This window comes from Chiroxiphia lanceolata, chromosome 1 (assembly GCF_009829145.1).
Source record: "Chiroxiphia lanceolata isolate bChiLan1 chromosome 1, bChiLan1.pri, whole genome shotgun sequence".
In the NCBI taxonomy this organism is placed as follows: domain Eukaryota; kingdom Metazoa; phylum Chordata; class Aves; order Passeriformes; family Pipridae; genus Chiroxiphia; species Chiroxiphia lanceolata.
The window spans coordinates 155,339,767-155,364,076 of NC_045637.1; the positions used below are offsets into that span (position 1 = coordinate 155,339,767).

General features: G+C 53.1%; 1 protein-coding gene across 1 annotated transcript; it reads right to left on the bottom strand.

The window, feature by feature from the left end:
* Positions 1-2,822: 2,822 nt before the first annotated feature.
* KIF9 (kinesin family member 9) lies at positions 2,823-22,732 on the bottom strand. Its single transcript, XM_032686615.1, is given in 26 exon segments — positions 2,823-3,045; positions 3,825-3,929; positions 5,181-5,296; positions 6,480-6,659; positions 7,283-7,491; positions 10,038-10,211; positions 11,211-11,350; positions 12,082-12,220; positions 12,652-12,707; positions 12,987-13,088; positions 13,723-13,791; positions 14,869-14,946; positions 15,585-15,649; positions 16,388-16,535; positions 17,226-17,318; positions 17,436-17,519; positions 18,175-18,399; positions 19,197-19,300; positions 19,424-19,589; positions 20,148-20,235; positions 21,003-21,118; positions 21,497-21,574; positions 22,443-22,552; positions 22,555-22,593; positions 22,596-22,642; positions 22,644-22,732. Coding segments are annotated over 26 exon segments (2,913 nt in total). The 5' UTR covers positions 22,718-22,732; the 3' UTR covers positions 2,823-2,937.
* Between the last annotated feature and the right edge of the window lie 1,578 nt (positions 22,733-24,310).

A 24,310-nucleotide genomic window follows, 5' to 3' on the forward strand; every position in this document is an offset into this window, starting at 1 on the left:
CGCCACCCGCGCCCAGCCCGGCCCGGCCCCGCCGCGATCCGCCCCGGCCGCGGCTCCTCCTCCCGCAGCTCCGCTGCGGCCGCGGCGCGCTCCGGCACCGGGACAGGGACACACACCGGCGTATATATACCGGCACCGGGACAGGGACACACACCAGCATATATATACCGGGACAGGGACACACACCGGCGTATATATACCGGCACCGGGACAGGGACACACACCGGCATATACACCGGCACACACACCGGCATCAGGACACACACACTGGCACCGGGACACACCGGCAGCGGCGCCGGGATAGTGCCGGGATCAGCCGCAGCACCACCGGGAGTCTCTCGGGACCAAACCGGGATCACCCCCCCCCGGATCACCCCTCCGGCATCACCGGGGCCACACCGGAATCAGCCCCGGTGTCACTGGGCCCCACTGGGATCAGCCATGGGATTGCCAGGATCAGCCACAGCACCACCGGGTTGTTTTCAGAACCACATCGGGATCACCCCAGGATCACCCCTGGGATCACCAGGGTCACACCAGAATCAGCCACAGTGTCACCAACATCCCATCGGGATCAGCCATGGGATTACTGGGATCAGCTGCAGCACCACAAGGATTTTCTCAGGACGTATCAGGATCACCCCCAGGATCTCCCAGGCCACACCAGGATCAGCAGCAGGACCACTGGGATCTCCTCGGGGTCAGCCACTGAACCACTGGGATCCCCTCGGGATCACACCTGGATCACCCCCAGGATCACCAGGACCATGACAGACAACTGGACCACAGCAGGATCAGCCCCAGGATCACCAAAATCTCCCCAGGATCACTGGGACCATACTGGGATCAGCCCCAGGATCACCAGGGCCACACCAGGACCTGGCACAGGATCTCCTTGGGATCACCCCTGGAATCTTCAGGATCTCACTGGGATCAGATGGGAGATCACCAGGATCACAGCTGGACAAGCTGCAGCACTGCTGGGATTACCGGGGCTACACCTGGATCACTCATGGAACCACCAGGATCTTCCCGGGATCTCCTCAGCATCAGCCTGGGATCACCCCCAGGATCACTGAGATCTCCCCAGGACCACACCAGGATCTCACTGGTGTCACCTTTGGGATTACCAGGATCAGCCAAGGGATCACCAGGCCCCTGGATCACCCATGGAACACCAGCACCCTGGGAATCTGGGATGATCTGCCTTCCTGGCATCTCCCATACCCTGGGACGCTGGCACACCAGGATCATCCATAGTCCAGTATCAGCAGCCCTGGGATCACCCACACCCCATGGATCATTCCCAGGATCACCAGCACTCCCAGATCACCCCCAGGATTACCCACACCTCAGACACTGGTACCACAGGACACCAACACCTCTGGAATTCCCAGAACACAGGGATCATTGGCAGCCTGGGATCTCCTCCAGGATCACGGGCACCCCCAGGATCACACCCTGGGATCACGGCCTGGATACCGGCACCCCTGGAACCGTGTTCCCGAGGCTGCTCCTGCCCCCAGGCTGAGGGGGATCCCTGAGATATTCAGAGAGAAATGTCCCAAAAAACCCTAAAAACCCTCTTTTCCTTTCACAGGTCATTTCCCAGCTTCCCAAACCCTGGGAAAGCTCCTCCAGGGAGCTCAGCCCAGGAGACCCACCTGCTTTTGGGATGCAGTAGGACCTTCCCGCTCACACACGAGCCTCCAAACCACATTTGCAGCTCCCAGTATTAGGATTTTTCAGGATTTTCCCAGATTTGGGAGCACAGCATGGGCAGCAGGGACCCCCAGGGATTGGATGGGAAGCAGGGGAGGGGTGGATGGACAAAGGAAAGGCTTAGATCCGACTGTGTGGAAGTGTTTTCTTGGGAAATCCACCCTGGGTTCAATTTCCAGCAGCTTTATGAAGCCTTTGGAAATAGATAATTCCAAAGAAAAGGTGATTTCTGGGCTGTTCTCCGACACTCTTCTGGGAAGCAAGTGCTGTTATGGGAATAGAACCAAACATGAACACTGTGGAATTAGTAATTTTCCCAGTGTTCTGTGGAAATGGAGTGTGTGGAAAACCTCCAACCTGGGATGCTTGAATTTGGGATGATCCCACCGTGGCTGATGGCGGTTTGGGCACTGGGATGTTCCTGATGGCCATGGAGCACTTTGGGGATTTCAGCATCATAATTCCAGCTTCCCAAATAATTTTGAGGGAGCTGGGAGGGCTCAGCCTGGAGAAAAGGAGGCTCTGGGGGGACCTTCTGGCTCCCACAATTCCCTGGAAGGAGGGTGGAGCTGGGGGGGGTCGGGCTCTGCTCCCAGGGAACAAGGGACAGGAGGAGAGGGAACGGCCTCAAAGGGAGGTTTAGGTTGGATTTTAGGGAAAATTCTTTTCTGGGAAGGGCTGTCCAGCCCTGGCACAGCTGCCCAGGGCAGGGGTGGAGTCCCCATCCCTGGAGAGATTTCAAAGCCCTGTGGATGTGGCACAGTGGACATGGTCAGTGGTGGCCTTGGCAGTGCTGGGGGAACAGTTGGACTCGATCTTGGAGGGCTTTTCCAATCAAAACCATTCCATGATTACCCATAAATTAACCTCTGTTGTTTGATTCCCTTCTCCAGGCGGATCCAACCAGCAAAGACTTGTTGCTCCAACAGCAACAAGCCCAGGAGACCAGTGGCTCCAGCACCAGGAAAGAGGGAGGTGGGAGCAGCCTGGGTTGTCCAGAGGCTCAGGAAAACCAGGGGTGTTTGAACTCCCTGGCTCGTGTCCCGTGCAAACAGCGGGATCGATTCCCAGTGACCGTCCCAACCTGCACAAAGGTTGGATGCTTTGATTTTCCCAGTGTTTATTTTTACAAATCGATGGTGGACACAAGCACGAGGCACTTTTGTGAGCTGGCATTCCTTAGGGAATGCTGGGATCCAGGCTGAGCCCAGGCTGCTACACGATGTGCAGAAAGGAGGGGGGTTTGTTCTTCCCGGCAGCCCTGACGATCCCGGGTCTCCTGCGCATTTTCTGCAGGGCCAACGTGGTCCTGTCAAAGGTTTGCTGGGAACAGGGAACACAAAGGGATCAGCTTGGTTTTCAGAGCCCAGTTCTCACCTGTAAAAGCTTTTTACCTGAAAAATAAAACCAAACCCCTTCCCAGCATTTCCAGGTGGTGCTGGGAAAAGCTGGAAAAATCCCCGTCACACCAGCGTTGCTCTGCCGGTGGTAGATCCCAGCAGGCTCCAAGGAGGGCACAAGAAATCCTGGGAAATTCTCCTGAGCACTGAAAAGCTGGGTTCAAAATGTTTTCATGGAATCCAGAACAGTTTGGGTGGGAAGGGACCTTAAGGATCGTCTCATTCCAACCCCCTGCCATGGGCAGGGACACCTTCCACTAGCCCAGATTGCTCCAATCTGGCCTTGGACACTTCCAGGGATCCAGGGGCAGCCACAGCTTCTCTGGGCAACCTGTGCCAGGGCCTCCCCACCCTCACAGCCAGGAATTCCTTCCCAGTATCCCATCTATCCCTGCCCTCTGACAGTGGGAAGCCATTCCCCCTTGTCCCATCCCTCCATCCCTTGTCCCCAGTCCCTCTCCAGCTCTCCTGGAGTCCCTTTAGTCCCTGGAAGGGGCTCTCGGCTCTCCCTGGAGCCTTCTCTTCTCCAGGGGAACCCTCCCAGCTCTCTCTGGGGGTTCCATTCCAGGTTGGACGGGGCTTGGAGCAACCTGGGCTAGTGGAAGGTGTCCCTGCCCAAGGCAGGGGGTGGAAAGGGATGGTCCTCAAGGTCCCTCCCAGTCCAGCCCAGCCCGGGATGGTCCCTGCCCCAGCTGGGCTCACCTGTTGCTCCATCTGCATCTTGGCCCTGTAGAAGGGGGTGGATCCCGGGCAGCCTGGCAGGCAGGTCTCCTGCATCCGCTCAAACCTGTCCTGCTCATCTTCGTCCTGCAGGGAAAACCAGACCCCATTCCATGTGAAAAACACACCTGGAGACACGAATCAAGTGGTCCCAGTCAATTCAGCCACATCTCCAAAGCCTTGGAAGTGAGAGGTTCCCATTCCTTCACCTTAGATGGGCACATTTGGGCAGGACTTTGGGAGAAGGGTTGGGGCTTTCCCAAAGAAACTTCCCTCAGCCATGCTCTGCCAAGAACTTCCCACAGGACAGTCCCCCTTCCATGCAGGATAATTCCACAGGGTCCTGGATGGCCAAGCTCAGCATGGTCCAGCTCCCAGCTGATGTCCATCCTGGGCTTCTCCAGGGAAAATGGGGAAGGTGTGAGCACACATGAAGGACCATTTTAAAGACATCAGCTTCTATTTAATGTTTTCATGCTGGATTTGGCACTTCCAGGGCTGGGGCAGCCACAGCTTCCCTGGGAAACCTGTACCAGGGCCTCCCCACCCTCCCTACCAGGAATTCCTGCCCAATATCCCATCTATCCCTGCCCTCTGGCAGTGGGAAGCCATTCCCTGTGTCCTGTCCCTCCATCCCTTGTCCCCAGTCCCTCTCCAGCTCTCCTGGAGCCCCTTCAGGCCCTGCAAGGGGCTCTCAGCTCTCCCTGGAGCCTTCTCTTCTCCAGGGGAACCCCCCCAGCTCTCCCAGCCTGGCTCCAGAGCAGAGGGGCTCCAGCCCTGGCAGCAGCTCCGGGGCCTCCTCTGGACTCTCTCCAGCAGCTCCACGTCCTCCTGCTGCTGTTCCCAAGGCTGGAGCAGCTCTGCAGGGGGGTCTCAGCTGAGGGGGCAGAGGGGCAGAATCCCCCCCTTCTCTGCTGCCCACGCTGGGGGGATGCAGGAGTTTTGGGAGATGAGAATTTTCCAGGAATGTGCCTTTTCAGGAGCAGAAAAGCCCCCGGCACCCAAAGTGGTGGTTCCTGGCAGAGAACTCGCCAAGTCTCAGTTGCCACAAAAGGAAACACAATAGTTTGGCTGCAAACATTGGATCCCTCAGGCTGGAAACCAGGCTGGAAACCAGGCTGGAAACCAGGCTCCCAAGCACCCTCCACCTCCAGGCACTGTGCCCGATGCCTGATATTCCACACATTCCCAGGTCCCTCAGTCACTGTCCTGTTTTAGGCTCTAAATGGATGTGGCTTCAGACAGTTCCTCTCTGCTCACAGAGCACCAGGTCCTCCTCTTCCTCCTCCTCCTCCCTTGTTCCCTCCCCACCAAGGAGGATAAGCAGACACAGCTCACCAGGCACATGACCCTGTTCAAGGGAATCATTCCAGGCCTGATGCTCCCACCGGGCCTCAGAGCTTCCAGCACATCCTCAGGGATACAGAAGGACTCGTTGTACCAGATCTCAAATTCTGCAAAGCAAAGAGGGGGCATTAACAGCCTGGAATGACCCAAGGGACAACAGGGGAATGGTTCTCCCTGCCTATGGATCAGGTGGGATCTCGGTGCTCTTAAACCCTCAGAGGGGAGCTCAGAATTCCAAGATCTTGAGTTTAAACTCTTGGAAAAGTTGATTTAAGGGTGCTGGAGGTGGTGGCTGCTCCTGGGGACATTCCCTGGCCACGAGATGGCACCGTTCCTGCAGCCCGTGGATCGGGATCATTCCTTTGGAATGGCCAGCACGTCTGGGGCTCGGGTTTCAATCCCACACGCTGGAGCAGAGCTGCCTGCCATCCCATAATAGCCTGTGACAACAGACAGCAGGTGGGAATTCTGTCCTCATTAATCCTGGGCATTTCCCAGGCACTGCACTCCTGAGAGGGAGAGTCTTGGATACTCGAACAAACATCTGGAACACCCAAAAGTGCCAAACCCGGATCCAACGGGAACCAGTGGCTAAGTCAGGATTTGGCCCTGAATATCCCTGGAACAGTCCCTGGCATTTCCTCCACCGTGGGATGCTCTGAGGGATCCAAGCTGTGCCCTGGTATGTTTGTGGAAATCAAGTGTTGCCATGTGCACAACATCCAAATGTTTGGGACTCAGGATGAGGTCCAGGGGCAGCAGTGGGAGCACTGTTGTTAAATTCCTTGTGGAAAGGTTTTTCCCAGTGTTGCACCTACTGGTGTGACCAAGGAGCAGAGTGTCATTATTTGGGAGGGAGAATCTGCAGGAATTCAGTGTCAGGTCAAAGAGAAAAGTCACTTAATAAGCAAAAAAATCTGGTCTGGAAGGGAACAGGGAAAAGGACAACAGAGGATGGGAACTGCCTGGAGTGCCAGGACAAGGGGGAATGGCTTCCCACTGCCAGAGGGCAGGATTAGATGGGATATTGGGAAGGAATTCCTGGCTGTGAGGGTGGGGAGGGACTGGAATAGATTTCCCAGAGAAGCTGTGACTGCCCCACCTCTGGAAGTGTCCAAGGCCAGATTGAAGCTACCTGGGCCAGTGGAAGGTGTCCCTGCCCATGGCAGGGGATGGAATGGGATGATCCTTAAGGTCCCTTCCAACCCAAAGCATTCTGAGATTCCATGATGCTTGTGAATGCTCCAGCCTGGATTTCTCCAGAGGCTGCTGGGCCCTGTGGATCCATACCTGAGACGAGCCTCTTCCGGCACTTATCCACCAGCTGTTGGCAGTGCTGGATCTCTGCCTTGAGGTCCTGCAGCTCAGCATAACCAGCCCTGTGCTCTTCCTTCAGCTCCTTCAGCTTCAGGATGAGGGAAAACTCCTTCTCATCGATGATGACCCGGCCCTGCTCGTCGGCATATTCTCCTGGAGGGGGGAAAGGGAGAGGAATGTCCCTGGTGAAGGGGGAAGGGGAGGGGAGGGACAGGGCTCTGCAGGGGGGATGGCCTGGAGGAGGGCTTCACTTGGATCCCATGGAAAAAATCTCAGGGAAGCCGTGGGAAAGGATTTAAAGGCTAAATCCTCATCAGTGCTTTGGGACAGTTAAACCAGTGCTACTGAGAATCATGGAATGGTTTGGAATGGAAGGGATCTTAAGGATCACCCAGTGCCACCCCCTGCCATGGGCAGGGACACCTTCCACCAGCCCAGGTTGCTCCAAGCCCTGTCCAGCCTGGCCTTGGACACTTCCAGGGATCCAGGGGCAGCCACAGCTTCTCTGGGCAACCTGTGCCAGGGCCTCCCCACCCTCCCAGCCAGGAATTCCTTCCCAATATTCCATCTCACCCCGCCCTCAGGTGTAAAGCCTGAGCAGCTCAGCTCAGTGAGGTGAAGTGTGGAGGACTCAGCTGGAGGACTCAGGTGACACCCTGGCCTGTCCCACTGCCCTGGCAACCAGCAGTGGTGGGTTAGTGGTCTCACCACCCACAATTCCTTGAAGCCAAGAGCTCCATTCCTCTGCCACATCCTTGTTGGCCACAGGGACTCACCCTCCTGCCACCGCTTCTGCTTCTTCCCCTCCAGAGTCTCCCTGACTCCCTCCATCTCCCGCTTGATGTCGTTGAGCCTCCGGGCCAGGGAATTGCTGCTCCTCTTCCTGGCGAGGAGGATGCTCTTGTTCTCCTTGAAGATCCGGCTGATCTCACGTCCAGCCTCCTGCTTAAACAGCTCAAATGCCTCTGCCTTGGACGGGGGGAGGCTGAAACCAGACAGAGACATGGGGAGGTCAGTTTGTTCTGCTCTGTGGCACAGAACTGTGGAATCATGGAATTGTTGAGGTTGGAAAAGCCCTCCAAGATCACCAAGTCCAACTGCTACCCCAGCATTGCCAAGGTCACCACTGCCCATGTCCCCAAGTGCCACATCCACAGGGCTGTTAAGTCCCTCTAGGGATGGGGACTCCACCCCTGCCCTGGGCAGCCTCTTCCAATGTTTTCCAACTGTTTCCACGAAGAAATTTTCCCAATATCCAGCCTGACCCTCCCCTGGCACAGCCTGAGGCCGTTCCCTCTCCTCCTGTCCCTTGTTCCCTGGCAGCAGAGCCCGACCCCCCCCTTCTCCCCCCTCCTGTCAGGGGGTTGCAGAGCCAGAAGGTCCCCCCTGAGCCTCCTTTGCTCCAGGATGAGCCCCCCCAGCTCCCTCAGCTGCTCCTGCTGCTCCAGCCCCTTCCCAGCTCCCTTCCCTTCCCTGGACACGCTCCAGCCCCTCCATGTCTGTCCTGTACCTGTGGAACCCAAACCTGATTCCAGGATTTAAGGTGCCTCACCATCCTTGGGAATGGTTTGATGGGATCTTCTCTGAGGATCTCTCTGTTCTGGCTGCGCCCTGGTATCATTCCTGTGCCAACCTCCAAACCCACTGTCCCCCAGGATACTCCCAGAACAAAGTTATTTACACAGACACCATATTCCTCAGGAGATGCCTCAGAATTGAGTATTCCCTGGAAAGCAGGCCTCTAGTGGATTGAGTTTCCACAAAAATAATGACTATTGTTCCTCCCTATTGTTAAACAAATGCCTTTGCTCTTTCCCGGCTGGATTCCCAGTGTGGATCAGCCACCTCTGCCAACCAAACCCTGGAGCTCCCTGCTTTGCCAACCCCACAGTGCTGCTGCCGTGGCTTTGAAGTCCTGCCTGCTTAGAAAGTCTGAATTCCAAGTGGGATGTGTCATTCCCGACTTTGGCTTTGATGCCAAGATGCCCCCACGAACACCAGCTCTCATTCCAACAGGAACCACTCTGGGCAGGAGGAGGGAAAACATCACCCTCCATGGGTGCTGCTCTGTGCTACATGAGGCTCTTTGGAGAGCAGGATGGATCTGGGAGCAGAAGGCAGAATCATAGAATTCCAGAATGGTTTGGGTTGGAAGGGACCTTAAGGATCATCTCATTCCAACCCAGGAACCCAGGAGTCCCCACATTCCTCAGTCCAGCCTGGTCAAATCCAAGCTCCAACTCCTGCCATCCCGTGACTGACCTCTTAAGGGCATTTTCCAGCTCCTCAAGGACTGTGAGACGCTGTTCCCGTGCCAAAATCCTGGCCAAGGGCTGTAAACAACAGCCACTGGGCAAACTGCCACAGCTCCAGCTCCGCCAGCCAGCTCCGAGCTGCTGGAATTGCTGTGGGATGTGCCTTGTGCAGCTGCAGCAGCTTGTCCTGCCAGCTACAGGATTTCAGGGATCTCAGAGGAACACTGGATACGTGTGGAGGGCACGGAGGAACACGGAAATGTGCTGAGGTGCTCCAGGAGTGAATTCTCCTGGGACAGTTTCCCTGGGACACCGATGTCCAGAACCCACAGCCTGGGCTGATCCCACAGAGGGGCAGTAGGGGAAGGGGGGGATTCTGCCCCTCTGCCCCCTCAGCTGAGACCCCCCTGCAGAGCTGCTCCAGCCCTGGGAACAGCAGCAGGAGGACGTGGAGCTGCTGGAGAGAGTCCAGAGGAGGCCCCGGAGCTGCTGCCAGGGCTGGAGCCCCTCTGCTCTGGAGCCAGGCTGGGAGAGCTGGGGGGGTTCCCCTGGAGAAGAGAAGGCTCCAGGGAGAGCTGAGAGCCCCTTGCAGGACCTGAAGGGGCTCCAGGAGAGCTGGAGAGGGACTGGGGACAAGGGATGGGGGGACAGGACACAGGGAATGGCTTCCCAGTGCCAGAGGGCAGGGTTAGATGGGATATTGGGCAGGAATTCCTGGCTGGGAGGGGGGGGAGGCTCTGGCACAGGTTTCCCAGGGAAGCTGTGGCTGCCCCTGGATCCCTGGAAGTGTCCCAGGCCACATTGGATGGGGCTTGGAGCAACCTGGGCTAGTGGAAGGTGTCCTTGCCCATGGCAGGGGGTGGGACTGGGTGATCCTTAAGATCCCTTGGAACCCAAACCATTCCATGATTCTCCAGTTGTAAGGACCCATTTCCATGACTCTTGGGGGGGGGGGGTTGTGGCTGGATATGAGGTGTCTCTGCACTTTTCCTGTTAACCAAAGGGGAAGGAATGCTGTAATTTTCAGAGACTTCCCAATTAAAAGTCCAACTGACCAGGACAGAGCTCAAAGCACACGGAGGTGACAACCACCACCAACATAACTGGGTGCTCAGGGTGTTCCCAAAACCATTCCTGTCCTGTATTTCTACATCCAAGCACTGAAGATCCCCCAATCCCTGCTGTTTGCTCTGGAGTTGTGCTCAGGGAACACGGTCCTGTCACTCCAGTGGAAACCACCACCTGGGAAGGGGAATCTACTCCCCTCCAGGGTTACCTGGGCTGCTGGGACTCCTTCCCTGAGGAGAGCTCTGGCTCACTATCTGCTCTATCCTGCTCACTTGCTCCCTCTTCCTCATCCACATCCTTGGTGGGACTTTCTTCCTGAGTTTCTGGTGGTGCAGAACCATCCAGATCCCTTTCAAGGGAAGGGCTCACAAGTTTTTCCTTCCTGCCAGGGTGGAAAAGATGAACCAGGTTAATTAATTTCTTCATCAGAGGGAACTGGAGCCAGAGCTGCTGTATCCCTGACACAAGGGCTTTGGGTAAATGTCGGGAAGGAGCCAAGCAGGGATTTACTTCTGTAAACTGAAGGATCTTTCTCTGCTCAGGACTCACTGGCTCCCCCTTCCCTCCCAAAATCTCTTTTCCTTCCCTACTCCTCTGCCAGCTCCCTCCCTGCCTCATCCATGGGCTGCCCATCCCTGCCTGACCAGAGCTGGGCACTGCCAAGTGCCAGGTCCTGCCCTTGGGTCTCAACAACCCTGGAATGCTCCAGGAGCAGGGAAGAGCAGCTGGAAAGCTGGAGAAGGACCTGGAGGTGCTGGTGACAGAAGCTGGACATGAGCCCAGGTGTGCCCAGGGGAGCAAGAGGCCAATGGCCCCTGGTTTGTGTCAGCTCTGGTGTGGCACCACCTCCAATCCTGGGACAGTTCTGGGCCCTCAGGACAAGACACTGAGGGGTTGGAGCGTGTGCAGGGAAGGGAAGGGAGCTGGGAAAGGGGCTGAAGCAGCAGGAGCAGCTGAGGGAGTTGGGGGGGCTCATCCTGGAGCAAAGGAGGCTCAGGGGGGACCTTCTGGCTCTGCAACCCCCTGACAGGAGGGGGGAGCCGGGGGGGGTCGGGCTCTGCTCCCAGGGAACAAGGGACAGGAGGAGAGGGAACGGCCTCAGGCTGTGTCAGGGGAGGGTCAGGCTGGATATTGGGAAAATTCCTCCTAGGAAGGGCTGCCCAGCCCTGGCACAGCTGCCCAGGGCAGGGGTGGAGTCCCCATCCTTGGAGGGATTTCAAAGCCCTGTGGATGTGGCACTTGGGGACAAGGGCAGTGGTGGCCTCGGCAGTGCTGGGGGAGCAGTTGGATTTGATGACCTCAGAGGGCTTTTCCAGCCTTGACAATTCCATGACTCCATGATTATCAGAGAAAAGGAAGAACTGCCTGGTGCTTAACTCACTTGATCTGCTCCTCGCTCTTCTTGTCTTCCTTCTTCTCCCCAGGAACGGGTGAGGAAGAGGAAGTTCCAGTCTCCAAAGCCTCTTTCTGCAGCTTTTCCACTTCCTGCACCAAACCAGCATCCAAATCACCCACACCTGCCTGGAAACAGAAAGGAAGAAACCATCTGTCTGCACCATGGGAGCTGAGCAGCCCTTCCCCTGCAGCTCTCTCATCCCATTGTCCAACCCGACCTGGAAATTCAAACCTCTATGTTGGAGTCCACAGCAGGATTTATGGACTAGGGATGATACATAGCCTTGGCTCCAGAAATTATAAGGATTAAAAGAGGGATCTCAGCAGAGCCAGGTGATCTGACCTCACCTTTTACAAGTGAGATGCAGACAGGGCACCTCTTAGTTTATATTTTATAGGATCAGGGGGAATGTTTAGACTGGGAAGGAATTCCTGGCTGTGAGGGTGGGGAGGCCCTGGCACAGGTTGTCCAGAGAAGCTGTGGCTGCCCCTGGATCCCTGGAAGTGTCCAAGGCCAGGTTGGAGGGGGCTGGGAGCAACCTGGGCTAGTGGAAGGTGTCCCTGTCCACAGCAAGGGTTGGAACTGGATGATCCTTAGGATCCCTTCCAACCCAAACCATTCTGGGATTCTAATTCCCATTTAATAGATTATTAAGGTCAGATAATGGGCCTACCCTCTGCTGACAGGAATTCCTCTTCATTAACTGGTGCATCTCTGCTCTGCACACATTTTTTGCCCAACCCCTCCCACGATCATTTCTCAGTTTGATTTCGACAGGGAAAAGCTGAACTTGAGGCAAATCCCATTTTGGCAGCACAGTAGCCAGTTCTGAGGTGGATTCTGGGCCAGGCATTACCTTATCCTTCTTCTTGTCCTCTTTCTCCTCATCTTCCACCTCCTCACCAACCTCAGACCCAAAGTCAGGCTCGGACTCCCCCCTGTCTCCCAGCAGGTATTTGCTCCATAACTTGGCCTCTATGTCTTTCTCCTTTTGACTGGGGGAGAAAACAGCTCCTGAAGCATCATATTCCACATGGGAAAACCTGTGATCCTGCCAGCATCAGATTTCCAAAGAAAACCCCCTTTTCCCCTTGGTCTCATCCCCAAACACCCCACCTTCCCCCTCCATGCTTCCCACAACCATCACAATCTTTATCCACTCTCTTCCTCTCTTTTTCCATGACTTCCCTTCAGGTCTCCTGGATATTGAAGCTTTTTGATGGGTATTTTTATACTTTCCATAACTGTGATCCAGATGAAATCACACTAACTCTGCTCATTCCCATCACCTTATTTTAACCTTTAATCCAGGCTGGAAGGGGCTTGGAGCAACCTGTGGAAGGTGTCCCTGCCCATGGCAGGGGTGGAACTGGATGAACTTTAAGGTCCTTCCATCCCAAACCATCCTAGAATTCCATGATCTTACCTTATAATCACTTTGAACTGTTTAAACACCTCCTGGATTTGCCTGATGTTCACTATCTGAGGAAGAGAGGCATAAATCCAACAATGTTGGTACTCATTCTTTAAAGAAGTTCCAAATAAACCAATTTAAAGGGGTTTAGGACTGAGGAAAATTGTCCTCAATCTTCCAAAACATGGAGACAGTCCCTAACGTGCAAAAAAGAAGTTAAATTACAGTTCTGTAGTGCTTTGGGGTGGAAAAAAAAGCCTCTTCAGAAGACACTTTCATTGTGTCTTCCTGGAGGAAAATGGGATGGAATCAATATTTCAATCCTTTGTCACCAAAAAGCCACTTACATCGATCTCCTCGATGGCTCCTCTGAGGTATTTGTGGACTTGGGATTTAATTGCTGCTCTCTGGGCACCAGTCAGGGGGCTGTAAGTCACCAAATGATTTTCCTAAGGGAAAAATGTGGAAAACTGAGGATCAGGGAGTTACAAACAGGTGGGAGGGAGAGGAGAATGATGGGGACAAAGCTTTTAGCAGGGCCTGCTGGGGTGGGACAAGGGGGGAGGGTTTGAAACTAAAAGGGGGGAGATTCACACTGGATTTAAGGAAGGAATTCTTCTCTGGGAGGGTGGCACAGGTTGTCCTGAGAAGCTGGAACTGTTCCAGGCCAGGTTGGATGGAGCTTGGAGCAACCTGGGATTGTGGGAAGTGTCCCTGCCCAGGGCAGGGGATGGCACTGGATGATCTTTAAGGTCCCTTCCAACCAAAACCAGTCTGGAACTCCAGAATTCCACCAGTCTGGCAAACACCTGACATTCCTGTGCCCATTTCTGATTGGGATTCTCATCACCTGACTTGGCAGGAGATGGGATTTGGGAAGCAAACCTTCCCCTTCCCATTCCAACCAGAAACAGAAGGGCTTCAAGAGCCTTAAAAAAAAAAATCTCCGGCGGCTCAGGATTGAAGTTACAACAAAACCTCCCTGTGTGGGATCTTCAGAGCTTCCCCTAAACCCCAAAAGATGGTGTTGGAAGCAGAAGGAAGAACCCAATCCCACTGGACACTGAGTTAACTGATCCTTACAAACATGCCCTTCATGGCCAGTTCCTGCTTCAGGAGAGCAATCTCCTCCTCCAGAGCCTTCACTGGCACCTAACAGGGGAAAAAAAGGGTGAGCAAATCATTAAATTATATTGGAGGGGAAAAAAAACCTAAAAGCAGCACAGAACTGGCTGCTGGAGAATATCCCAGCTGGATAGCAGCTCCCTCAGAGTTTGCAGAGGGAATTGGTGGGTCTGGAACACATTTTGCCTTTGATTAGCTCCCAACAGGACAGTTTCTGTCCTGCAGAGTCTCCCTAGGCCATCAAAAGAAGGGCCACCTGCTTTTTAATGTGATGATTTCCTGATCTGGCATTGTAGGGATCAGCAAGTTCCAGATTCTGGGATATTATCTGGGAAGCCAAGCAGAACTGAGCAGCTCTGACCCCACTGGGACAGAGGAGGGAGCCTCCTGGGCTGGATTGGACTGAATGGCTCCAGAACCTGGAATATCTTCAAGGATTCACTCTTTAAAATGTGTTTCCAGAAAGGTGTGAGTACCCAGATCTCGGGATTCAGGGAGAACTGGACACTGTTTTGAAGGGACCTGTGGAGCATCAAAGCACAAAGGTTCCTTAAACACTCCAATTTCAGCTCCTCTGGTTTGGTTTTTTCCACTCCTCCAGCTGTGGAAGTACCCTCAGGACACCTAAAATCCTGTGATCCTTGTCCTTAAATTATTCTTTAAATAATTCTTTAAATTATTTCCTGGTTTAACCAAGTTTTCCCAGTTGTGGAAAAGATGTTACTTCACCAGCAGGAATGGGGATAACGCCGTGTAAAGCTGCAGGTAGGACTGGGGTGATTTCCCCACATATCAGGGGAGTAATTCACAATAAAATATCTCTGTTGAGAGGTGAATCTCATTAGAAAAAAACAGAGATTCACATGCAGTTGAAAAAATTTCCACATGTCACTGCCTGGCTGTTCCTTCTTAGCTAAGTGGATACCTATTAAAAACTTTAATATTAATCCATTTTATCATCCACCTAAAATTAGCAATGTCAGCTTGGCTGAGAAGGGATAACTTATGGTACTATCTAATTTTGCTCTGGTTTTTAAAGTTATTATCCTAAATATTAATGAATTTGAGTAAAAATTCCTTCCTCCATTCCGGTTCTTTCCGTACCTCCTGCTCAAATGTCACGTTGGGAACTGGCTCTGCTGTGATCCACCTCATCCTGGTGGCAAAGCGAAGGGAAGACAACTGGAAAACAAGGATTTTAAGGAACTGAAAGAGATACTGGCAGGGAGATCATTTTCCAAACCTGTTACTGCTTAATTAACTCAGATACAAGGACACAGAAACATAAAAAATCTATTTAACTGCTCCATGTCAGATCCAAGGACATGGAAATATAAAATCTATTTAACTGTTTAGTTTTAATCCATTTAAAATCTATGTCACTGCTCCAAGGGATTCCCTCCTGTGTGTTACAGGTGTGGTTAAGCTCATCCAGCTCACAAAGGGAGATTTTCCCTGATTATATCGTTTCACAGGTCAAAAACCAACCTGCTGGGAGGTTCCTCCTGATTCCTGATCCAGCTCTGCTGTGAACTGGTGCAATTCCAGTGAGCCCATTATGTGATGTCCCATGGAAACCCATTAGAGCTGGATAATAATGATAATTAACACTCTCCAGTGAGCTTAAATGTGAGCTGCCCTGCTCCAGGCTCTCAGCTGACAGGAGCCTGTTTTCTGAGCCTCTGAGATAAGATGAGCTTTCCAACGTTTGGGATGAATGAGGCAGGATGTTTCCCTGCCAGAACCCTCCAGAGGCTGTTCTTTAAACCAAGGAGCAGCAGGAACAAGGCTTGGATCCTGCAGGAATCCCTTCAACTCACCGTCTCTTCCACATGAGCAGCTTCCCCACAGATGTTGGTCACCAGGACAGTGTTGCAGTTTCCCCCTGGGAAAAAATTATAATAAAAATAAAGCAAAGAATATAATTTGGGGGGGAGGTGTTGTTTCCTTTTCTGGAATTCATTATATTATGTGCTGTTTAAAATACAGAAGAATCATAAAATTCCAGAATGGGTTGGGTTGGAAGGGACCTTAAGGATCATCCCATTCCAACCCCCTGCCATGGGCAGGGACACCTTCCACCAGCCCACGTTGCTCCAACCTGGCCTTGGACACTTCCAGGGATCCAGGGGCAGCCACAGCTTCTCTGGGCAACCTGTGCCAGGGCCTCCCCACCCTCCCAGCCAGGAATTCCTTCCCAGTATTCCACCTAAAGCCACTTTCGTTTGAAGATGCCCAAAGGACACAGCCAGAGTGTGACTGTCCCTCTGAAGGGCACAGAGTGACTTCAAAACAAAGGTCAGATGTGTTTCCATGGAGTGACGATGCAATGAAAACATGGGAATAAAAACTGTGATTTCCAGGAGTTTAAAAAGGTTGTGTTTTTCAGGACTCCCAGAGAAGCTGTGGATTCCATATCCCTGGAAGTGTCCAAGGCCAGGCTGGAGCAACCTGGGACAGTGGAAGGTGTCCCTGCCCATGGCAGGGGGTGGCACTGGATGAGCTTTAATGTCCCTTCCAACTCAAACCATTCCATGATAAATTATGGCCTTAGGACTTAATATTCTCACAGAAACAGCAGTTTTAGGAGCCCTTTGGGGCTGTTGTGAGGCCCAGCCCTTACCCAGGGAGTCCTTGAGGACGTGAGTGAGTTTGCTCTGCCGGAAGGGAATGTGGCCCCTCCAGGGCTCAGCCAGGGCCAGGATGATTTGCTCAAGGAAGGTCAGGGACCTGTTGATGTAGAAGTTCTCTTTCCGGATCTGTCCTGCAGACTGCAAGGGAGATCAAAAGGGGAAGTTTCCATAACATGTTTCTGGCCAAACAGCAGGAAAAAGCAGAGAAAAAAACCTCCAAGGGTCAGGAGCTGATTCAGACCCAACAAATTCACGATCTGGAGCTTTCTCCAGTTTGAAAACAAGCTTGCAGAGACCTCAATTTTTCATTACAAGTCTACAAGGACTTGGATTTCCTTCCCAAAGGGTGTGTTTGTCACAGGGCTGGTGCAATTTAAATTCTGATCAATACAGAATGTTGTGGAATCAGGGAATTGCTGAGGGTGGAAAAGGCCTCTGAGATCAAGACCAACCAAGCACTGCCAAGGTCACCACTGCCCCATGTCCCCAAATGCCACATCCACAGGGCTTTGAAATCCCTCCAGGGATGGAGACTCCACCCCTGCCCTGGGCAGCTGTGCCAGGGCTGGACAGCCCTTCCCAGGAGGAAGTTTCCCTGGGAGCAGAGCCCAACCCCCCCCAGCTCCCTCCTCCTGTCAGGGGGTTGCAGAGCCAGAAGGTCCCCCCTGAGCCTCCTTTTCTCCAGCTGAGCCCCCCCAGCTCCCTCAGCTGCTTCTGCTGCTCCAGCCTCTTCCCAGCTCCCTTCCCTTCCCTGGACACTCCAGCCCCTCCATGTCTTGCCCTGAGGGGTCCAACACACGTGGGATCCGAGGGGTTCCCAGCACTCACCGGGATCTCGCTCAGTCTCTCAGAACCCGCCAGGTCTATCAAGGTGATTTTAGATCTAATGCCTTTGAGATTCGTGTAAAATTTGGAATGACACTGAGGGAGAACAGAATATAAACTGCACTTGAACTGAAATACAGTAAAAAAAAACAGACAGCAAAGCTCCTCTTTGAATCCCTAAAAAGCTGTTTGAAACATCTCTGGAGCTCTCACCTCAATATAAATGGTAAAGATGCAGTGGGATCTGGAGGAATTCTTATTCAGGGCGTGCTCTGCTATTGCTCTGTTGGTCCCACCCTGCAAATGGAGACAAAGTTCAAGGTTCAGCTCATGGGATTGTGGCTTTTTGAGGAACAGTTGGGGAACACCTCCCTGGATCTTTCAGTTTCCCACAGAAGAGCAACTTTCCCTTCTCCAGGTGAACAACCCCAGCAATCCCAGCCTTCAACAGCATCCTTTGCTCTTTAAAAAGGGATTTCCGGCACATTCCAGAGCTCAGGACACCAAGGGCCCGTCATTAAAAAGGCCAGAGAAAGGTTTTAAGGACACCAGATGGCTCTGGGTGAGAACACACTTCCTGCTTCCAGATCCAACCATTTATTCCTGTTTTCCTCATGAACTGAAGGAGCCACAAGGAAAAGATGCTGATCTAAGCAATCAGATTCCCCTCACAAATTCAATCCATTATGTGAACAGTCCTGCTGTAAAATCTAACCATGATCACCCCAAACTATCTGCCAAAGACCCTTTTCTCGGAGCATCTCCCAGAATCCCTGTGCCAGGGACATTTTCCTTGGGAGAACAAGGGCTGCAAAGATGTCCCACCCACAATGAAGAGAACAAAGAGTGCTGGTTGACCAACCCTCCTGGCCACACACCTCCTGCTTTCCCGCCTCCTCCCTCAGCCAACAAAATAATACAGAGAATAAAGGGAATATTCGGGTTCTCTTGCCTCAGAAAGGAGATTTAGGGCCTCGATCTCGTGGCTGACAGGACGGATGGACAGACCCTTGACACAAACCCCCTGAGGGGAATCCTGGACAGCCAGGGGGGTGTTCCTGGAACCACGGCCCAGCCCCGGGCCCAGGAGGTCAAACAGGGCCTCGTTGTAGACTTCCAGGTAGGAAACTCGGACAGTGATGGAGAGGTTGGGGGATTCTTCAACTGCTTTGAAGACCTGCACAATGACACAGAGTTTGTCTCTGTTCACAGACAGGATTTTTAGCTATTTATGGCTTCCCAGAGAAGATATTTCTATGTAGATGTTTATGTAAGATATAAACAGATATAAGATTAAAATAGATGTGATTAAAATAGATATGACAGAAATAGATACATTAAGCTATATATAAGCTATACATTTATCTAAGATATGTAGAGATATGCGTATAGAGATATTTCTGAACAGCTCCAAGTACATTTGGGTGTGTGGAGCTAAATCTGAGCTGTGGTTGCCTGAGGGCTTGACTTGGATTTGGATTCAATGATCTTATGGAATCAGAGAATCCTGGAATGCTGTAGGCTGGAAAGGACCTTAAGGATCACCCAGTGCCACCCCCTGCCATGGGCAGGGACACCTTCCACTAGCCCAGGTTGCTCCAACCTGGCCTTGGACACTTCCAGGGGCAGCCACAGCTTCTCTGGGCAACCTGTGCCAAGGCCTTAGAGGTATTTTCCAACCTTAATGGTTTTATGATCAGGATATCACAAAATGATAGCTTGGAAAACACCCCTTTTGAAGGCTTGGTGACCTTTGGGGAGCAGCAAGAATTTTCCACGAGCAGGTAGAACTAAACCTCTGTGAATGACAGCCAAGCTGCTTTATTTCTTTAATCCTCATCCCTTAGGTGAAATGAAGGGGAAAAAAAAAGACATAAAACATATTCACTGTGTTAAAACACTTTTATATCAGCGAGAGCAGATCCAAGAGGTGTCCCTGGCATTCCTCCCAGCCCCTTTTCCCAGATCCAGTACCTGCTGGATAGCTCTGGAGATGATCCCTCGGTGCTTGTACTCAGTTGCTCCAGTCATGGTGTAAGTTTTACCAGCCCCAGTTTGCCCATAACACATGATGGTGCCTGGAAAACCCCAAACCAAAAGGATAAACTCAGGGGGGGAGCCTCAAACAGAACAGCCAATGGATCTGTCCTCAAACCAAACCCCTGTTTATTATCAAAATTACAAAACCAGCAATAAATCACCATTGTGGCCACGTAAAGCTTCAGCCACCAAGTCCCTGGCCACAGTCTCATAAACCTTGTCCTGGGAGGTGTTGTGGAGGAGCCCATCCATCCTGAAGGACCAGTCAGTGGAGGAGTTGTTCACAATCCCTCCCCTGGCATCTTTTTCGATGTGGATGCCAATGCTCTGCAACTCAAAAAGAGAGGGAGATCAATTCAACAGCCCTGAGGAGCTCCAGGGACTGGGGACCTGGAATTAAGTAGGAAAGGGAGCACAAGCACCAGGATTATTTCACTCCCTTGGATGGTTATGGATGTCCTAAAAATACCTGGTAATACTCTCAAATTTCTGGGGGTAATTATTCTAAATAAAGAAGAAATGTGGTTAAGCTCAACTGTTTAAATTTCAATTATTTTGTGTCTCAGGGAAATTCTGAATTAAGCACAAGAAGGTGAAGGGAGGAACTTGCACAAGGGGGGATAGAAACACTGTGCCAAGCCGTGGTTCCCACTGGGAATTCCTCCTGGATCAGTCAGTCCCAGCCCTTCTGAGGGTTTTCCTGGTGATTGTACCACCAGAAGTGTGTTTTCCATAGTCAAAACCACTGTCAGGCAGGAACACGGGAACCAACACGCCCCAAAACGTTATCCATGGCCTTAAGGGATGGGAAAATCCTGCCTTCTCCATGGGCAAAGCTGAAAGCAAACTCCAAACCCTTCCCACTGGGAATGTCTTTCACTCTACCTTGTTGTCTGCCCCAAACTTGATCATGTCTTGGGCAAAATGAGCCGTGGGCTTGACTCGCACAAAGGCCTGGACTGGCTTTATGGGTCTGAACAGAGAGGGAAAAACCAGGAAAATAAGGATGTTGCATTCCCTAAAATGACATTTATATCATTTGTCAGGAAAAGGAGAACTCCAGAGCAGTCAAATTTACAAATTAAGTGTTGGTAAAGGTTCAGCTGCAGTTTTTATTCTTTATTAAAAGCAACTGTGGGCAAAGAGCTGCTGGAAATCCTTTCCAGCCTTGTCCTGCTTGGAAAACTGAAAAGAGAAAAGAGGAAGGTCTTAATTATCCTGATTTCCTCCTGTGTACCAGGCACAGGAGTGTTCAATAACACAAGTTTTCTTCCTCTCAGGCTTGCAAAGGGAAATATTTGCAGGAATAGGAGGGGGGTTTTCTTTTGTTTGATTTTCTTTTGTTTTTTAAATATTTTAAATTCCTAAAAAGCACCCAAACTTCAGTTTCCTGGAGCAAATATCCAGCCAGGCTGGAGGATCTGCTGAGTAAAACCCACCTGAGGAGGGCTCAGGGATCATCCAGCTGCTAAAGCCCCACCTGAGACACATGAACTAAATATCTGGGAATCCCTGGAAGGTGCAGATCCCATATTTTCCCCTCAGTTATTTCCTCCAGACAGCCTGTGCTCAATAATTATGTAATAATTAGTGATAACTTCTAGTTTGGGACAAAATCTTTTTAATTTCTTGTATATTGAGGATTTTTGGGATCTCTCCACCATTTTACCTGCTCTGAAATGAAATGTGGAGGTTGGAGCTGAACCAAGACTTGTTGGATTTAAAACATCTGGGGGATACCTGAAAAAGTCACTGGTAGAGAACAGAGAGGAATTGCTGTTCTCCTCCTCTTCCTCCTCCTCCTCCTCCTCTTCCTTCTTCTCCTGGGCCTGGGATCTCCTGGAGATTGCAGAAGCCTGTCCAAAAAAAACCCAAAACCCAATGTTGGAGCAGTTAGGAACCACTTCTTCAAAGAAAGAAGTACAGCAGGGAAAAGGAGGAAGGGAAAATCCCAGGGAAGAATTCTCCTATGAATCAGAGAGAACAAATTTTCCTCACTGCAACAATGCCTGTTGCTGGATGTGAGGATAAAGGCAACAATTCCTGGGAGTGTTTACAAACACCGGGAGATGGGAAGCAACAGGTTGCCCAGAGAAACTGTGGCTGCCCCACCCCTGGAAGTGTCCAAGGCCAGGTTGGATGGGGCTTGGAGCAACCTGGGATAGTGGATGTGCTTTCAGGTCCCTTCCAACCCAAACCATTCCAGGATTCCAAGTGGGCCCAGCTGGGATTACCCTTGAATTAGTCTTTGTTTTGGAGGGAGAACCTCGTCGCTCTTCCAGCCCCTGAACCTTCTTCTGCTTCTCTTCCTCCTGCCAGGGAAAACCAGACCCTATTCCATGTGAAAAACACACCTGGAGACCCGGGAAAACCGATCCCTTTTGCCACACTGAACATGGATTCAGCCATCTCTCCAAGGCTTTGGAATTGAGAAGTTCCCCTTCCCACTGCTCAGGTGGGCAGGACTTTGGGCAAAATCCATCTCCAGGAGTTGGGAATTGCCCAGAGAAGCTGTGGCTGCCCCATCCCTGGAATGTCCAAGGCCAGGTTGGAGCAACCTGGGCTAGTGGAAGGTGTCCCTGCCCCTGGCAGGGGGTTGGAATTAGATGATCCTTTAGGTCCTTTCCAGCCCAAACCAGCCTGGAATTCTGTGCCCAGCTGGGATTACCTGTTGGAAGGAGGAGGCAGAACCTTGTTGTTTTTCCAGCTGCTCAACCTCCTCCTGCTGATCTTCCTCCTGCCAGGGAAACACAGACCCCATTCCATGGGAAAAACACAACACCGGGACACACACGGACCAACTGATCCTGTCTTGCTGCACCAAACATGGATTGAGCGATCTCTCCAAAGCCTTGGAAGTGAGAGGTTCCCCTTCCACTCCTCGGGTGAGAAGATTTGGGCAGGAATTTGTGCAAAATCCGTCTGGAAGGGTTGGGACTTTCCAAGGGAAGCTGTGGCTGCCCCATCCCTGGAAGTGTCCCAGGCCAGGTCGGAGTAACCTGGGATAGTGGCAGGTGTCCCTGCCCATGGCACGAGGTGGAAAAAATTATCTTTAAGCTCCCTTCCACCCCAAACCGTTCCGGGGGGGGAGAAGGGGGATGCTGTGAGGGGGAGAGCGATGCCTGGGGGGCTGATGCCGCCCGTGTGACCGCGCTCCCGGAGCCAGGAGCACCGACTAACCCTTGCGGAGCGAGGTGGCGACTCCTTCGTCATCCCCTTGCCCGGGCTCGGGCTCCGGCTCCGGCTCGGGGATGCGTCCGGTGTCGCCATGGCAGCGTCCACTTCCGGTCCTCCATGGCAACGGCGGCTTCCGGTCCGTCCCGGAAGCGGAGCGGGTACGGCGGCCGGGCGGGGCCAGCGCGCGGCGGGGGCGAAGCTCGGCGGGAGCGGCCGGGACGATGCTGGAGGCGGCGGCGGCGGCGGAGCCCGAGCTGGACCCCGAGGACCTGGTGCATTTCTCGGTGGGAGACCTGCCCAGCCGCGGCTACGGCGTCATGGGCGAGATCCGGCGGCAGGGGAAGCTCTGCGATGTGACGCTCAAGGTGCGGGAGGTGGGGGGGGGGACACGAGGGGTGAGAGGTGAGGAACCCCCCGGTCCTTGAGGCGGGATCCCGGTCACTGGAGGGGAACTGAGGGGGGCTGAGGGATCCTGGTCCCTGAGGGGAGGGATGAGGGACCACCTGGCTCCTGAGAGGGAGCTGGGGATCCCCCCGGCCCCTGATGGGGGCTGAGGGACCCCCTGGCCCTTGTGGGGGAGATGGGGGACCCCAGTCTCAGAAAGGGCAGCTGAGGGACCCCCTGGCCTCTGAGGGGGCACTTGAGGGACCCCCCAGACCCCTGAGAAGGAGCTGAGGGACCCCTGTGCCCCCCGGTGGGGGTACCCCAGACTCTGAGAACGGACTTGAGGAACCCCCAGGCCCCCGAGGGGAGACCCCAGCCTGTAAGGGGAGACCCCAGGGAGGACCGGGGGGGGGACCCCAGCCCCTGAGGGACCCCCCAGCCTCTTTTCCAGAGGGAATGAGGCAGCTGGAGTCCCCTGGAGCCCCCTTCGTGGTGGATAAGGGGGTGGCTGACACTCTCTTGCATGGGTAGGAGGGGGAGCTGAGGGTCCCCCCTTCCCATGGGTTTGGCAGTGGAGAGAGGTGGTGCTGAGACCCCCCCAAACCCCCTCAGTGGGGTGTCAAAGGGTCTTGGACCTCCCCAAGCCCTGGTGGGGGAGTCTGTGAGGGCCTGTGGGTGGGGTTGGTGCAGGTTTATGGATCAAACTGCTCCCACCCACGGGAGAAGATTCCTTTCCCTTGGAATCCTTTCTCTTTTAGGAACATCCACTTTCCTACATCAAAGAAATAATCCATAGCCGTGGAAAATCCTCAGGATTGGGTCCCTGGCTGGGAGGGCTCGGAGAGCCAGGCAGGAGTTGCTGGAATCCCTCAGGATTCCAAACTCGGAGGAGTCTGTGGGGTGGGAGCAATGTTGAGTCATTCCAGAATTAACTCTGAAGTTTAATTAAGTGGGAAGGTGCTTCCCAGCCTACTCATCCTGAAACTTTTCAGGGAGAGGAGCTGGAGAGGGTTGTGCCTGTCATGGAGGCAGGATGTGGGATAGGGAGCACCCCATGGATATAGGGGGCTGCTGCATCCCTATGGATCAGCTGGAGCCTGCTGGGAAGAGGGACTGAGGGTGGTGATCCGCCTTGGAAGTGGTTGTACCTTCCACAGGGTGTCTTTGGGATAGCCTGTGCTGGAACCTGAGGGAATTCTGTGGCAAAACTGGTTTGGGATGGAGAGCACTGGGTTTTTTAGGATTAAAGTGTGTATTGGTGTGAATCCCAGACTGGTTTGGGATGGAAGGGACCTGAAGGATCATCCAGTGCCACCCCTGCCATGGGCAGGGACACCTTCCACCAGCCCAGGTTGCTCCAACCTGTCCTTGGACACTTCCAGGGATCCAGGGGCAGCCACAACTTCTCTGGGCAACCTGTGCCAGGGCCTCCCCACCCTCCCAGCCAGGAATTCCTGCCCAATATCCCACCTAACCCTGCCCTCTGG